We start from the raw sequence: 15,067 nt of genomic DNA, 5'->3' as shown, positions 1-15,067 counted from the left end.
TGCAGCCCTTTTACACATAACGCCAAAGGGTAGATGGGCTGTGGTTCTGACGATGCTCACCCAATAATGATCCCCAACACCTTAAAAGCTCAAAGTCAGCAATCTCATGGTGATGGTTTCCAGTGTGCTGCAGTAGGCTACATCCCAAACAAACAAATAAACAAAACATACCACTGTTCATCCTCAGTGACCACTCTATAAATGAGATATGTGCTATAAGCTGTGCATTTATATATTGGCATGTATTGGGAAAGGGTTAATGTTGATCATGTTTTGTAAGATAAATCATACTACACTGTTTCAGCTCACCTTAATCAGTGTTGGTGTATTCATTGTAGCTCAATCATGAACATGTGATCCATGACAAATATAATTACTTTATTAGTCATTCAATTAAGACATCACTGTTTACAAAAGTGAATGTTTATTTTCACATAGAGCAGCTATTATAAAATCAGATTATTTATTTTTTCGAGCGTGTATGATTCTTTTCTCTTCTTTTCTATCTCGGGAAGGTGATTGGCCGTGAGACACAATGTGGGCGGGTCTTACGATATCCGTGCCTCTTCACCCGTCGGTTATTGGTTGTTTACTGGTAAAAAAGGGAGGGTTGTGTTCCTCATTGGAGGAAACCGTCAGGAGGCCTTCGTTTGATTGGTCGGTTCAGCTGGCGGGAGAAGTTACATCCAAGTTTTGAATTTTCATAGCGGGTCCTCGATTCAGTCAGTTTAAGTGCAGTCAGGCAACAGTTCAGGTGGTCGTTTGTGAGCTATAGTCAGTTTTAAACACCAGGGTTGAGCAGAAAATATATGAAGAATGGCGGAACCGCTAATGGTAACTACAAACGTCGACATTTGCTGCTCGCTGACTTGCTGCTTGTGGAGCTAGCCAGCGGCTAACGCCACTGTTTGTGAAACTTTTTAGCAACGGCTACATTGTGCTCGCGAACACTGTTTTACGCTTGTCATTAACGTTAATAACCTATCATGTAACCACCGTTAACGCACTGGTGAAGAACATAATTACTATTAATAGCTTTATAGGGTTATTGTCCCGACAGTTTGATGTCGCTTGAGGCCGATACGTTTTTCCGGCTGACGGTAGTTGGTTGTTGGTAACCCTAACTTTCACGTTGCTTTGTTTCCTTAATCATTCAACGCTGAGACGTAACATGTTTTATTTTTTATGAGAGACGAGGAGCTGAATCTGCTGCACGAAGTTACATCTTTCGGTCACGTTATCAGGGATGACAAGTGATGATGACGATGTGCAGCGGCAGTGTTGCAAACTTTATGCATAAGCATACTGTACCACCCTCTATACAGCCCACCTGTGGTGTAGTTATAGTAGAACAACAAATAAAAAGATTCAGTGGGTATTTAATGATGCTTTCAGAATCTTGCTAAAACTTCCCAGATGGGCAAGTGCAAGTCACATGTTGTGACTCATAATGTTCCCACTTTCCATGCTGCATTGAGGAACTTCATATACAAAAAAAGCCTTAACCAAGCCAAAACAGAGTGATACAAGGTATTTTCCTTGTCTCTGGAAGCATTGGAACAAGTGTCTGAATGTTTGAAACCAGGAGTGACTTTTTTAACTAATAATTATACCTGTGTCCTCGTATTGTATTTTATTTTATGTATTGTTGTTGTTCTGTTTGTTGCTATATGGACTCACAAGTCTGAAATAAAAGCAATATATAATTCAACCGTTTAACGTGAGCCAATGTTATAGTTAATTGGTCCTGAAGAAGTGTTATTACATTACATTACATGTCATTTAGCTGACGCTTTTATCCAAAGCGACTTACAATAAGTGCATTCAACCGTAAGTACGAACTGATAACAACAAGAATCAAGACAGTACAATTTGTCAAGTAAAGTCAAACTACAAAGTGCTATCAGTAAGAGCCATCCAAGTGCTGCCTAAGTGCCGCTGTCATTGTCTTTATTCAAGGTGTAGTCGAAAGAGATGAGTGAGCGTGCGTGTGCGTGAATATACACATCTGTCACCAGTAACATTCCGCCATCCTGAAGTATCTTTGGGTGACACATTCTACCAAGGCTATTTGTAGCACAAATGAAGCCTCGTCGCCAATGAAAGAAATCTCAAAAGATAACATTGTGTCATTTGCAGCAAACCTTTGTAAACAAGCCGGTCCAGAAGACAAGGAAAGATCCGAAGCGTATTTCAGTGGAGAGGATCTACCAGAAGAAGACTCAGTTGGAGCACATTTTGCTGCGACCGGACTCCTACATTGGCTCCGTAGAGCCCGTCACCCAAGTAAGAGGTCCCACTGCAATATCTTTGAAATGGATGGCTTCTTTAACATACCTTTCGTGATTTAAGTCCTTGGTTAAATCTCAGAAGAAGAATGTTGCTCTCTGCAAAGTTGCAGCATATCGATAAGGAGAACAAAGAATGAATGGTTCACATTATACTTCTTTTCTCAGCAAATGTGGGTGTATGATGAGGAGGATGAACTGAACAGCCGTGATGTGACGTTTGTGCCGGGGCTTTACAAGATTTTTGACGAGATCCTTGGTGAGTAAATAGCTTACACAATTTTAGATAGTGTGTGTAGTAAAAAAACAAGTTGCAGGTGATCACTTGGTGGTCTTTTTATACTGATCTCCCCCTCTCTTCAACAGTAAATGCAGCTGACAATAAGCAGAGGGACAAGAGCATGTCCATCATTAAGATCAATATAGACATGTGAGTAATGTATAACAATGTTATACACCAATTAAGATCTCAAAATATTTCACAATCCAATCGCTCCAAATCCAGCTCAATTAGTATACAAGAAGCACATGATGAAATTGTGTGTGTGTGTATGTTCCTTTTTAGTGAGAACAACACCATCAGCGTGTGGAATAATGGGAAGGGTATCCCTGTGGTGGAGCACAAAGTGGAGAAGGTCTATGTACCTGCTCTCATCTTTGGACAGCTCCTCACCTCCAGTAACTACGATGATGACGAGAAGAAAGTCACTGGTGAGACTGATATATGATTTCTGATAACTGAAGTGTATTTATTTATACATCATATTTTAACATCCTGTTTTTTTCTGTTTTGTCAATCTTGGCATTTGGTTTTGAGTACTTTTTTAAAATCACAAACAATTTCAGACATCTAGGTCTGTGATGACAAATTTACACTGTAAGTTAACAGATTGAGCACCAAGTGCAGTTTATCAATAATAAATGTTTTTATTGAAACCCCATTAAAACAAACACTTTTCATTAGTAATTATTTTTAATAATCACATAGACTCCATTGTAAGAGCATAGTTTAAACATCAATGTTCCCAAAAAAATATTTCATCACCTTTGCAAACTATGAACATAAGACCTTAGTAGTCAACATAGATGTAATTTAAAGCCACACATAGGGTTTTGTATACAGTGATGGTTTGTGTTTAATCAGTTGACTATTGCTTTTCTAGTATCCTAACCCTGTTTATACCAATATTCCTTCTTTAGGTGGACGTAATGGATATGGTGCTAAGCTTTGCAACATCTTTAGCACAAAGTTCACTGTAGAGACTTCCTGTAAAGACTCAAAGAAGACATTCAAGCAGGTACGTGGAGGCTGACTACGTTTACTATTTTGTAATTCTTGTAACTTGAAAGGGAAATATGTAATTTCACAATATCTTTATGTTTTCCACAGACTTGGTATGACAACATGGGCAGGACCGGGGATTCCCAGATCAAACCTTTTGATGGGGAGGAATACACTTGCATCACCTTCAGCCCGGACCTAGCCAAGTTTAAAATGAGCATCCTGGACAAAGACATAGTGGCTCTGATGACCAGGAGGGCGTACGACATTGCTGGATCCACTATGGGTGTCCGTGTGTTTTTTAATGGCATGAAGCTGCCAGTAAGTTACCGTGGCGTTTAACTTTTCGTTTTGTTGCTTTCTAAACCTTCTACCTATCGGCCATCTCTCACCAAACTGAAAGTGGTTGTATGTGTCCTTTCAAATATCATTAATGGATTAAAAATTTCTCTGACACATAGTCCACAAATGTCAAGACAGCTTCCAGAAACTTAATTTCACTTTTTGAAGCTGATTAAATTTCAGGCCAATGTACTTGCACTGAGAAATTTCTTTTTTTTTAAAAATTGGATTTGCATTCTGAGTACTAAATTATATATTATTGCATTTCTCAACGCCTTTTTTTACATCCTAAACTTTAACATGACTTTAATGTAAGCGTTGAATATTTTAAATGTACAAACATAAATATTTATTTCTACCATTTTTATTATACTTATGAGTAATTTTACCGGTTATTGCATTAGCATGTCGAGGGTAAATCTTGTGATCAAGACTAAGACCACCTTTGTACGCCAGCTTACAGGTTTCCGTAACTACGTGGACATGTATGTGAAGGACAGAGTGGACGAGCTTGGCGCTCCCCTCGTCGTGGTCCACGAGATTGTCAACGAGCGCTGGGAGGTCTGCCTCACCATGAGTGAGAAAGGTTTCCAGCAAGTCAGCTTTGTCAACAGTATTGCTACAACCAAGGTAATGCCATTGATTGCATATGTGTAACAGACTGATATATTTACTCATAGTTCTGACCTCAAAGCTAAACCAAGAGTTACATTTTTAGTCTGATGGAATTCTGGGCATGCATTTTAATTGTATCTTAGTTTGTCAGCCCTGTTTAAATTTAAGCATTTAAAGCTGACTGAAACAGTAGACCAGGCTCTTTTGGCAGCTAAGTAGAAGTTTGGCGGCTCTCCTGATCACTTTGTGTCACTATGATTAAGACCTATGTTCTTTATTCTCTAACTGGGATCTTGTGTTTGTACTCTGGACCTCAGGGAGGGAGGCACGTTGACTATGTTGCTGACCAGGTGGTTAGCAAGCTCATTGAAGTGGTGAAGAAGAAGAACAAAGCTGGGGTGGTCATCAAGCCTTTCCAGGTACAATCATTTCATTGTGGTCTTCTGGGGGGCTGGATGAAGCGGAAATTACGTGACTACACGTTTGTGGAAAATGATCCAGAGATTTCTAGTCTAACTGAGAATCCTGCACTCCTCCATCCAGGTGAAGAACCACTTGTGTCTGTTTGTCAATTGTCTGGTTGAGAACCCGACCTTTGACTCTCAGACCAAAGAGAACATGACACTGCAGCAGAAGAACTTTGGGTCCACTTGTCCGCTCAGTAACGTGTTCATTAAACAGGTGCCAATGAAGAATCACTCGCACTGGATTTTTAGCCACAGAAGTGCAATCATTCAGATATCACAAGTTGCTCTTCATTTTCTGTTCTCCATAGGCCACATCCTGTGGGATTGTAGAAAGTATCATGAACTGGGTGCAGTTCAAGGCTCAGACCCAACTAAACAAGAAATGTTCAAGTGTTAAGCACACAAAAATCAAAGGGGTGCCTAAACTGGATGATGCCAACGATGCAGGTATTGTATACACACCAGTTTTCTCTTTCGCACAGTCTTGGTCTGATGAGAAAGCAATTTAGCCGCCATCATCCTGCAATAACCATGTTCTCTGGCAGGTGGGAAGAACTCCATCAGCTGCACGCTGATCCTTACTGAGGGAGACTCGGCCAAGACACTTGCTGTGTCTGGGCTGGGAGTGATCGGCAGGGACCGCTATGGCGTCTTCCCTCTCAGAGGAAAAATGCTCAACGTCCGGGAAGCCACACTGAAGCAGGTTAGGCTAAACAACAGCATTTTGCTCCTCGTCATTACTTAGCAGCTGTTCAGATGCACATGTCTTGCATGTAAAAATATGGCTTGTATTGTTTTTACCTTTAATGGACACGGATGCATTCACGATATCTTAAAATGCAAAATGACAATGGGTTCAATCAGAGAATCGCCATGAGCATTATCTGTCTGTAATTTAGTTTGGTCTTCCTCATCAGATCATGGACAATGCCGAGATCAACAGCATCATTAAGATCATCGGCCTTCAGTACAAGAAGAACTACAGCGACCCAGAATCCCTCAAGACTCTGCGTTATGGAAAGATCATGATCATGACAGATCAGGTGCGACAGGAGTTTTTATTCTCATCTTTGACAACTTTTTAATTTGCTGTTTAATGCATTACATTTGTATTCATCTTTTTAAACTTAGTGCTGTCATGGAGCACTTTTATTAACTCTACTTTTCACATTTGTCACACACTTTAGTTTAGGCGCAGTGTCTCATGTAAAAGTTTGAGTAGATTCATCTTTACTGATAACATTAATACAACTTGACTCTTCTCTATTGCTGTGATTTTGACAGGATCAAGATGGCTCCCACATTAAGGGCCTTCTCATCAACTTTATCCACCATAACTGGCCGTCACTGCTGCGCCACAACTTCCTGGAGGAGTTCATCACTCCTATCATCAAGGTGAGTAGTCTCCCACTGAAACCACAAGATATCTGTGCTGTGTTTGACAAGTTATTTAATTATGTATTTAAAGTAGCTAAATCATATTGGAATAAACAATACATAATGTGAGATAAAAGAGGATTTCTAGACCTGGTAGAGGTGCACACTTTTTGAGTAGTCTCCCTGAAATTGCGACAGCACTGCCACCTGGTGTCAAAACCAGAGAACTTTTGCTAACAGACTTTTCCTTTTTCCCTCTCTTTAGGCAACTCATAAGAAATCTCAGCTGTCTTTCTACAGTATCCCTGAATACCTTGCATGGAAGGAGAGCCAGTCCAACCACAAATCTTGGAGAACAAAATACTACAAAGGTTTGTTATAAAACCCCTGTGTGGTAGTATACATGACAAGTAAGCAGCCCTTCATACCTGGCCAATGTGATGGTAATAACCTTGTGTGTCTTTACAATGCTTTATTTAACCTTTTTCTGGCCTTTGTCCATCCAGGTTTGGGAACCAGCACATCGCAGGAAGCCAAGGAGTACTTCTCTGATATGCAGAGACACCGTATCCCATTCACGTACTGTGGACCTGAAGATGATGAAGCTATCACCCTTGTAAGATGTCACCCGTCTTGTTGGCTGTTTTATCAGCCAATTCAATTTGTAGTACACCTGGGGAGGCTCACATAAAATATAAATAACTCTTTCGAGGACCTTTTGTAAACCAGTTACAGGGTGCACTATTAAGTTCTCAAACTTCCAGACGATAGTATCAATATTAGTCGGAGTGTTAATATCTGGTTCTTGTGTCCTTTGTTGTTGTTTCCTGCAGGCCTTTAGCAAGAAGAAGGTGGACGAGCGTAAAGAGTGGCTGACCAACTTCATGGTCAACAGGCGTCAGCGCAGGGCTCACAACCTGCCAGAGGTAACGTCCCAACTATTGATGAATGTTTGTGCTTTATTACTGTTTTCTTTTGAGTTTCACTGTATCTTGCGGTCTCTTCACAGGAGTACCTGTACAGTGCGTCCACCAAGTCCCTCTCGTACAATGACTTCGTCAACAAGGAGCTGGTACTTTTCTCCAACTCCGACAATGAGAGGTCCATTCCCTGCCTGGTGGACGGTATGAGAAATGATTATGTTCACCAACAACACGTTGTAAATCTTAATAAACACTGTTTGTTAGGTGTGCGAGTAGTTTAATTTATCTCTGCGTTTGTGTGTATGTCAGGTCTGAAGCCAGGCCAGAGAAAGGTGCTGTACTGTTGCTTGAAAAGAAATGACAAGCGGGAAGTGAAGGTCGCCCAGTTGGCTGGCTCGGTGGCTGAGATGTCAGCCTACCACCATGGAGAGGTGAGATGACATTACAAATTTGATGAGTTAATTTCTCACATGTGTTTATAATGCTGATGATTTTGGTTTTCTTTAGTTGTCTTCCAGTATCAAAAGTAGCCTGTTTGTTTGATGTCAAGCCCCTGCCTATTGTAACGTTCCTGTTGGATTGTTTTTTGCTTTTGCACATTGCAACTCCCTTATGTTGATTTGGATTTGATGTCTGAATTTGAAGCCTTCTGCTTCTAAATAAATATTTCACTTTCAGGTGAACAGTGCTTGCTATATTTAGTATTTTTGATAATGCTGTTGATTTATTCTCTTCTACTCTTAATTTTACAGGTCTCTCTGATGATGACCATTGTTGGTTTAGCCCAGAACTTTGTGGGAAGCAACAACTTGAACCTGCTGCTGCCTATGGGTCAGTTTGGAACCAGATTGCATGGTGGCAAGGACTCTGCCAGCCCTCGATACATCTTCACCATGCTCAGGTCAGCAGCCTCCCGTCAAACTACAATTAAGGCTTACGATTCAGGAGTGTGTGGGAGTTAATTGAATGCTTTATTTAATTGGTAATGAATTCAATTTTTTACCCCCAATGTTCTCTTCTTCCAGCCCTCTGGCCCGCCTTCTTTTCCCACCTGTGGATGACAACCTGCTGAAGTACAACGTTGATGACAACCAGCGCGTGGAGCCTGAGTGGTACATACCGATCATCCCCACCGTGCTGGTCAACGGTGCCGAAGGTATCGGCACAGGCTGGGCCAGCAAGATCCCCAACTTTGACGTACGAGAGATCGTCGGCAACATCCACCGGATGCTCAACGGCGATGAGCCTCTGCCAATGGTGAGGACAAGAAATAGCTGTTTGCTTTTCTGAGCCTGTTATTTTGTGCCTCCCAGTGGAGAAACCAGATGATGACGGTGTCCTTTTCTCCCACAGCTTCCAAGCTACAAAGGCTTCAAAGGCACACTTGATCAGTTGATGGACAACCAGTTCATGAACACTGGAGAGGTGGCCATCATTAATTCCACCACCATTGAGATCTCGGAGTTGCCTGTTAAATCCTGGACGCAGGTTAGTCACTAAAGCTTCGTCCTACTTAGTAGGGATGTGTTCAGGATGACCCATCATGCATGTTGATGCTGCTTGTAACATTGGCTCAAGAATTGAACTAAATTAATGAAGTACTTGTGCGATCATCTCAATTACATCAAAAAGTAATTTCACACTGCTCTGTGTGGTCTAGGTGTACAAGGAGAACGTGCTGGAACCAATGCTGAACGGCACAGAGAAGGTCCCTCCTCTGATCACCGACTACAAGGAATACCACACCGACACCACTGTGCGCTTTGTCGTCACGATGACGGAACAGAAGCGGAGTGAGGCAGAGGCTGCTGGCCTCCACAAAGTCTTCAAACTTCAAAGCACCCTCACTTGCAATTCTATGGTACCTGCTGCCACACATGAACACATCTACTGCTTAAGGGGGAGAGGATGCAGCCAGTCTTCCTGGAACTGACTGTGATTATTATTTTCTTTTCTTTAGGTTCTGTTTGACCATGTGGGCAGCCTGAATAAGTACGAGTCTGTGCAGAATATTCTCAAGGACTTCTTTGAGTTGAGGATGAAGTACTATGTGCTGAGAAAGGATTGGTTGCTCGGCATGCTGGGGGCAGAGAATGCCAAACTCACAAACCAGGCCCGTTTCATCTTGGAGAAAATTGAGGGCAGCTTGGTCATTGGTGAGTGACTTTTTGTTCATCAAACAATTTGATTCAAAAGACGAACAAACAGGGAAAACAAATATTTTTTTATATTACTGTCCACTCGGTAATCAAATTAAGTGTTAAAGAAAAGCTACTTAAATGTTTTATTTGAAACACAAATGGTCATATCCATAGCAGTCACAATGTAAATGATCATTTTAGCCCAAAATTGTGCAGAACATGAATGTGCTTTGATTTTCTTTCATCAAAGTATTAATAACGTTCATACACTTTTAGAGAACAAGCCAAAGAAGGAACTGATTCGCATGCTGCTGCAGTTGGGCTACGACTCTGACCCAGTCAAGGCTTGGAAACAGGCCCAAGAGAAGGTAGGAGACTTTGAATCATATGATTTTCAGCTCCTTGAATTCAGAATGCTAGATAGTCAGCCTCCACGAAGGCAAATATAATATGTTTGTGTTCATGCTCTTAGAATGTGGACACCGCAGAGGAAGAGGAGGAGGAAGCAGCAGCAGCAACAGCAGCAGCAGCAGCAACAGAGGAGGAGGAGGACGACACCAGCGGGCCAGACTACAACTACCTGCTGAGCATGCCCATGTGGTATTTGACCAAAGAGAAGAAAGAGGAGTTGTGCAAGCAGAGGGACACTAAGGTGTGAGGTCCAGCTATACTGTTATATTACTGGCTTCAAATGTAAAACTTCAAAATTGGTTTATCTCATGCAAACACCTTGGACCCAATTGCTGTTTCTTAGATGACGGAGCTCAACACCCTGAAGAAGAAGGATCCAACAGACCTGTGGAGGGAAGATCTTGCTGCTTTCTGCGAGGAACTGGAGGTATTGTCTCTTTCTGTCACCACTTGCTTCTTCTGTACATAAAAGCGCACCGCCTCAGTCACATATGATCAACTACAGTATGTTTACCACAGATGTGGAGGCGAGCTTAACGATGCAACTTTCACAATACATAATTGTCATATCTCCAACCCCTTGTGAGCCTGCATACATAATGAGAATCGATCTAAGCCTTTGGTTACGGTCAGTTGTCGCTGTCAAACCTTTCGCTCCTGAATAATCTTCTGATCTTGTTTCTCATGCTCAGAGAGTTGAGGAAAAGGAAAAGGAGGCTGCCAGGATGCCTGTCGTTAAAAAGGGGGCTGGAAAAGGCAAAGCGATGAAGGTGATGAAGGAGACTCTGCCCACGCCACGAGGCCGCCGCGTTGTGCCGCGCATTACCAGCTCTATGAAAGCGGAAGCTAACAGGAGGGCTATTCTTAGGAAAGGAGAACGCAAGAAGGAACAAAAACTCAAGGTACGTCTTCACACGAGACAAAAGCTCTCTTTATCTGCCTTCATATTTACAAAACTCACGGATCGGCTCAAATATCTGATCAACACATGTAACTTACGAATGTAACCTTTTTCTGCCGTCAATACCAATTGAAGATTTATTGATGATATTGTTCTTTTAGTGATAGCAGCTGGTCTACAAGGTTCCAGGCTAAAATCATTTCACCATTAAAAAATGTAAATGTCCTTTTTACTTTAGTTTTTTCTTTCTCATAATAAAACAATTCAAATGATATAGAAATAAAAGATTGTATTTGTATCAATTAAAAATAAGTCTTGTCATAGTAGTTTTAATTATGTATTTGCTGTTTATTTTAAACTAATATTGGAGATTAATTCTTACTCATTTTATATTGATGTGAAAACACGTTTCTCACAAACTACATTTCATTAGATTACATGTGAACATATTATGAAAACGTTAGTTACCTTTGCCCAATACTTTTTTTTGGTGGGTTTTAAGTCTTGTATCTTGTTTTGGTACAGCACACGCTCCAATTGAAAGCAACCTTTAGCTTGACCTCGTTTCTGTAATTGTAGACAGAAGATGTGGTGCTGAAGATGGAGTTTGGAGACGTTGCAGAGAACGATGAGCCGATTGAGGAGGTTGGCTTGGCGGCACGACTGAGCAGAAAATCTAAAACCCAGTCAAAGGAGAAAGGTGAGTGGCTGAAACCTCCACTGGCAGTAGTTGAGGTGACCGCTGAGCTCATTCCTTAAGACTTTCTCTGGTAAAGCAGATCAGACTGTACAATCCATCTTGTGATGTATCATTTTAATATCTCATGAAAAGTTTAATTTCAAACAAATTTAAGAAGTGATTGGTAAGTTATTTTTAAATCAGTGTTCAACAATTGTGATCAAAATATAGTTTTATTATAATCAACAAGTAAGCAATGGCTTGTCACTGACATCATGGCAGCTCTGGCACAATACATAATTTGCAAACTTCCACCACCTTCAGAGCATTTCGAACTACAAAGGGGGTTTTGTTTAATATATTTTAAGTGTTCTACTTATTTGATTTATGATAATGTACTTTGGAGATAAGTTAGAGGGCTCCATACTATTCCGATGTTTATTATGCATTTTTGTTAGAGATGACTTTGAAGCACACTTCTCTGCAGAAGCGTCAAGCAGCAGGCAGAGCACGCTGCAGTTCAAGCCTGTTTCCAAGAAGTCCAAAAATAATCCGCCGTCGGGTGACGAGTCGGATGCCGTACCGTCCGACGGTGAAATGGAGGCAGAGGAAGTGGTTGCTCCCAGGGAGAGAGTTGAACGCAAAACTAAAGGTGAATCTGACAGATGAACCTGACCACTAACATTGCTTAGGTACAAGGTTGTATCCATTGTTATGTCACTGGCCTCATCACTATTCTATCTTCCACAACCCAGACAGCGACGACAAGATGCAATCACTCGAGAAATGTTTGCAACTTCTAATGACAACGCGGATGAAAAGCATTTCCAAAGAAGCTAATTAGCTCTCAATCTCAATTCGCCCTAAACTTATCTTAGCAACAGTTGTTTGTGTACTTGTCTGTTATAGGAGGTCTTTAGTTAAACAAACTGCTACTTCCCCTGATTCCCATGGCAGCGTTGCTAAGTCAAACCATTCTGTTGCGCTTGTCTTTAGCTGCGGTGAAGTACAGCATGTCCGACAGTGAAGATGAATTTGATGACTGGGGGAAAAAGGATGCTCCAAAACGGAAAGCCGTCATCAGCGATGATGATGATAGCTTTGTCCCGGAGCCCACGGCTGTCAGCGACGTGGACTCTCCCGCTCCACCTCCCAAAGCTCCTGAACCCACGTGAGTACGAAACGACCAATAACAGGATTCACGAAGCTTCTTTCACGTCAAGATTTTTTATTTTGTATTTCATATTTTTGACCTCGAATCAAAATGTTGTCAATTTCATGCAGGAGGAAATCGACGAAGAGCAAACCGCCAGTTAAAGAAGCAAAAGCCAAGTCCAGCTGTGAGTCATTTCCTGGGACTCTCGCGGGATGAGCTCGTGAAACGTTGAACCAGGACTCTGAGGTTTAATTATTTGCACTTTGTGGTACTTTTGCAGCTTCGTCTGATGATCAGTTGCCTGCAACCAAAGCTCCAGTTCAGCGTAAAACCAAGACGTCTGCACCCAAAAAAGCTGCTGTTGCCAGGAAACCAGCTGCATCTAAGAAGGCAGCAGGTAATTAGACAAGCTGCTGAGCTTAAGTAGACACGGCTCAGAGTGGTTTATGTCTCAGACTCAAGAGCAGATGCATTGGTTAAGTTTAAAAGGTATTATGAAGCTGTTTGTATTCCTCAGCAATTTGTACCAAGAAAATACAGTAACGGTTAAATTGTCATAATAGTTGCTCACATGTCTGATAAGCACGTGTTGATTGGTGTTTAAAATATAATGCACCCTTCTCTAATTGGCAAAGTTATTTTTTAAACTTCTCACAGATGTGAAGCAGCCGTCCATCCTCGATGCTCTTTCTAAGTCCAAAGCCGCCAAGCAGATCCCTTCATTTGACTCCGGCGACTCCGATAGGGAAGCCAAAGCTCCGGTTACAAAATCAAAACCAGTTTTGAAGCGAAAACAGGTCATCAGTGACGACTCGGACAGTAGCGCAGACGACCTCATGTCACGCCTCAAGGCCAAAACCTCTGCCGTCAGCAAGGTCAGTTTCTACGTGGTTAATGGACCATGTGCACCCACTTTTAATAATCTATTCATTCCTTTTAGGTATTGTAGATGCAAATGAACACATTTGTCATAGCTGAATGTTTTTGCTTTTGCAGAAAACCAAAAGCTGGGACGAGGACGACAGCTTCCAGGTTCCAGACCAGAAGATAGCCGATATCGTGCCGCCGCGAGACAAGCCAAAACGTGTCCGTAAACCTGCAACGTACAACCTGGACTCTGACTCTGATTAAGACATTTAAATTGAACTTGCACAAATCCTTTTTTAAATTTAAGTAGATATAAGTATTTTGTTCAATTAATGTCTTGTTTTTTTTTACTCTGAAGGATGGTTGCTTTTACGCTAATCTAGTTTTAGTCTTGGAATTCTTGAAATGTTTTTGTAATTCATTTGTTCGTGTTGTTTTGTCCTGTAAATATGTCAATGGCTATTCATTTTATATTTCAAAAAAAATAAAGTTATCTTTGTATTGATTATGCTTGAACTTGTTATTTGCTCCAGGGCTAACGTCTAGTGAAATCTCATCTGTCTGTACAAGTTAGGTTCTCAGTTTTTCAAACGGTTTGAGGGAGGAGCGTCAGCCGCACATGTGCTAGATGTACTGTGATGAAACGGGGCTCAGTCCTTGTGAAATGTGAACGGATAAGTAACATTTCCACATCAAGAGATGGTAAATATTTGCTTTCTACGATACTTTTTTTTGTTCAAAAGTTTAGTTTGTGATCATTTCGAGTAAGTAACTATGTTGGACTGATCCAAAGTCATATCAACACTAGGCAACTATTTTTATTGCTTGCTTCAATTCAATTATCGAGTCCTGAAGCTCGTCAGGTGTTTATAAAAGCTGGTCAGTGAATGCCGTTCTCCGCATGTACAGTTTGCAATGTGCTAGTTTTAATCTTGTCCATTGTGGGGAAACTGCTCGTAGAGCTTAAAACGGATCCTTCCTGCTATTTAGGAAGCTCTTTGAAATGCTCATCAAGACTGTGCCTTTCTTGGATAAACACTCCTGTCTGGGACTCTTGATGAGTACAGATTAGGACGTAGCAGGAATTTCCTAAACTGTTGCCGCCCTCTTAAATGTTATACCCGGCAAACCTCAATCTCATGCCATTTGGAGAGAAGGAGGAATAGAAGCTGGTGTGCACATTGAACAAAACGCTTTGTTGGACACATTTTGTATTTGTTCAAATCTTCCTTTAGTTTGTTATCCTCCTGGAAGAAGAAAAACATCCAAAAGTATTTTTCTGAGGATTATCAGAGAAGGTATGTTTTGTCAGTCTGCCTTTGGCTGAACCTGTCGTGTCCTCTCGCTGCTTCTGGCTCGTTCTTAAAGACTGTTTTAAGAGGAAAGCGTCAGACAGACAAGCGGCTCAGCCTTCCACAAGTAGCAGCTTGTAGCGAATACCGGCTTTATGCAATCAGTAACCAATGTTTTCCCACAGTTGGGTTCAACTGTTTCCTCTTACAATCTCTCAGAAACCTAACAAAGAAAAAGAGACTGTGGGTGTTTATTATAGGCAAACATTCTTGTTTTATTCCTATAGGGATAATTACTTTTATTGCAGGTGGAATAATGTTTTACA

At 41.3% G+C, this 15,067-nt stretch overlaps 1 protein-coding gene across 1 annotated transcript; it reads left to right on the top strand.

Moving 5' to 3' along the window:
• Window positions 1-685: 685 nt before the first annotated feature.
• On the top strand, window positions 686-13,904 carry top2a (DNA topoisomerase II alpha). The gene is made up of 35 exons (XM_068583714.1): window positions 686-834; window positions 2,140-2,286; window positions 2,457-2,547; window positions 2,655-2,718; window positions 2,854-2,999; window positions 3,489-3,586; window positions 3,679-3,891; window positions 4,369-4,542; window positions 4,845-4,946; window positions 5,071-5,208; window positions 5,303-5,441; window positions 5,540-5,697; window positions 5,912-6,037; window positions 6,279-6,389; window positions 6,637-6,742; window positions 6,878-6,987; window positions 7,205-7,297; window positions 7,381-7,495; window positions 7,604-7,725; window positions 8,047-8,195; window positions 8,320-8,551; window positions 8,648-8,782; window positions 8,955-9,155; window positions 9,255-9,450; window positions 9,712-9,803; window positions 9,908-10,087; window positions 10,190-10,273; window positions 10,539-10,748; window positions 11,327-11,447; window positions 11,914-12,078; window positions 12,423-12,597; window positions 12,711-12,766; window positions 12,863-12,979; window positions 13,240-13,457; window positions 13,579-13,904. Exons 1-35 carry the CDS (start codon window positions 817-819, stop codon window positions 13,711-13,713), a joined length of 4,737 nt encoding a protein of 1,578 aa, XP_068439815.1. The 5' UTR covers window positions 686-816; the 3' UTR covers window positions 13,714-13,904.
• The last annotated feature ends 1,163 nt before the right edge of the window (window positions 13,905-15,067 follow it).

This window comes from Clinocottus analis, unplaced genomic scaffold (genome assembly GCF_023055335.1).
Source record: "Clinocottus analis isolate CAN_PGR_092001 unplaced genomic scaffold, fCliAna1.0.p SCAF_19, whole genome shotgun sequence".
In the NCBI taxonomy this organism is placed as follows: Eukaryota; Metazoa; Chordata; class Actinopteri; order Perciformes; family Cottidae; genus Clinocottus; species Clinocottus analis.
The sequence above is the reverse complement of the archived record's forward strand: the minus strand, read 5'-3'. Positions and strand labels throughout refer to the sequence as shown.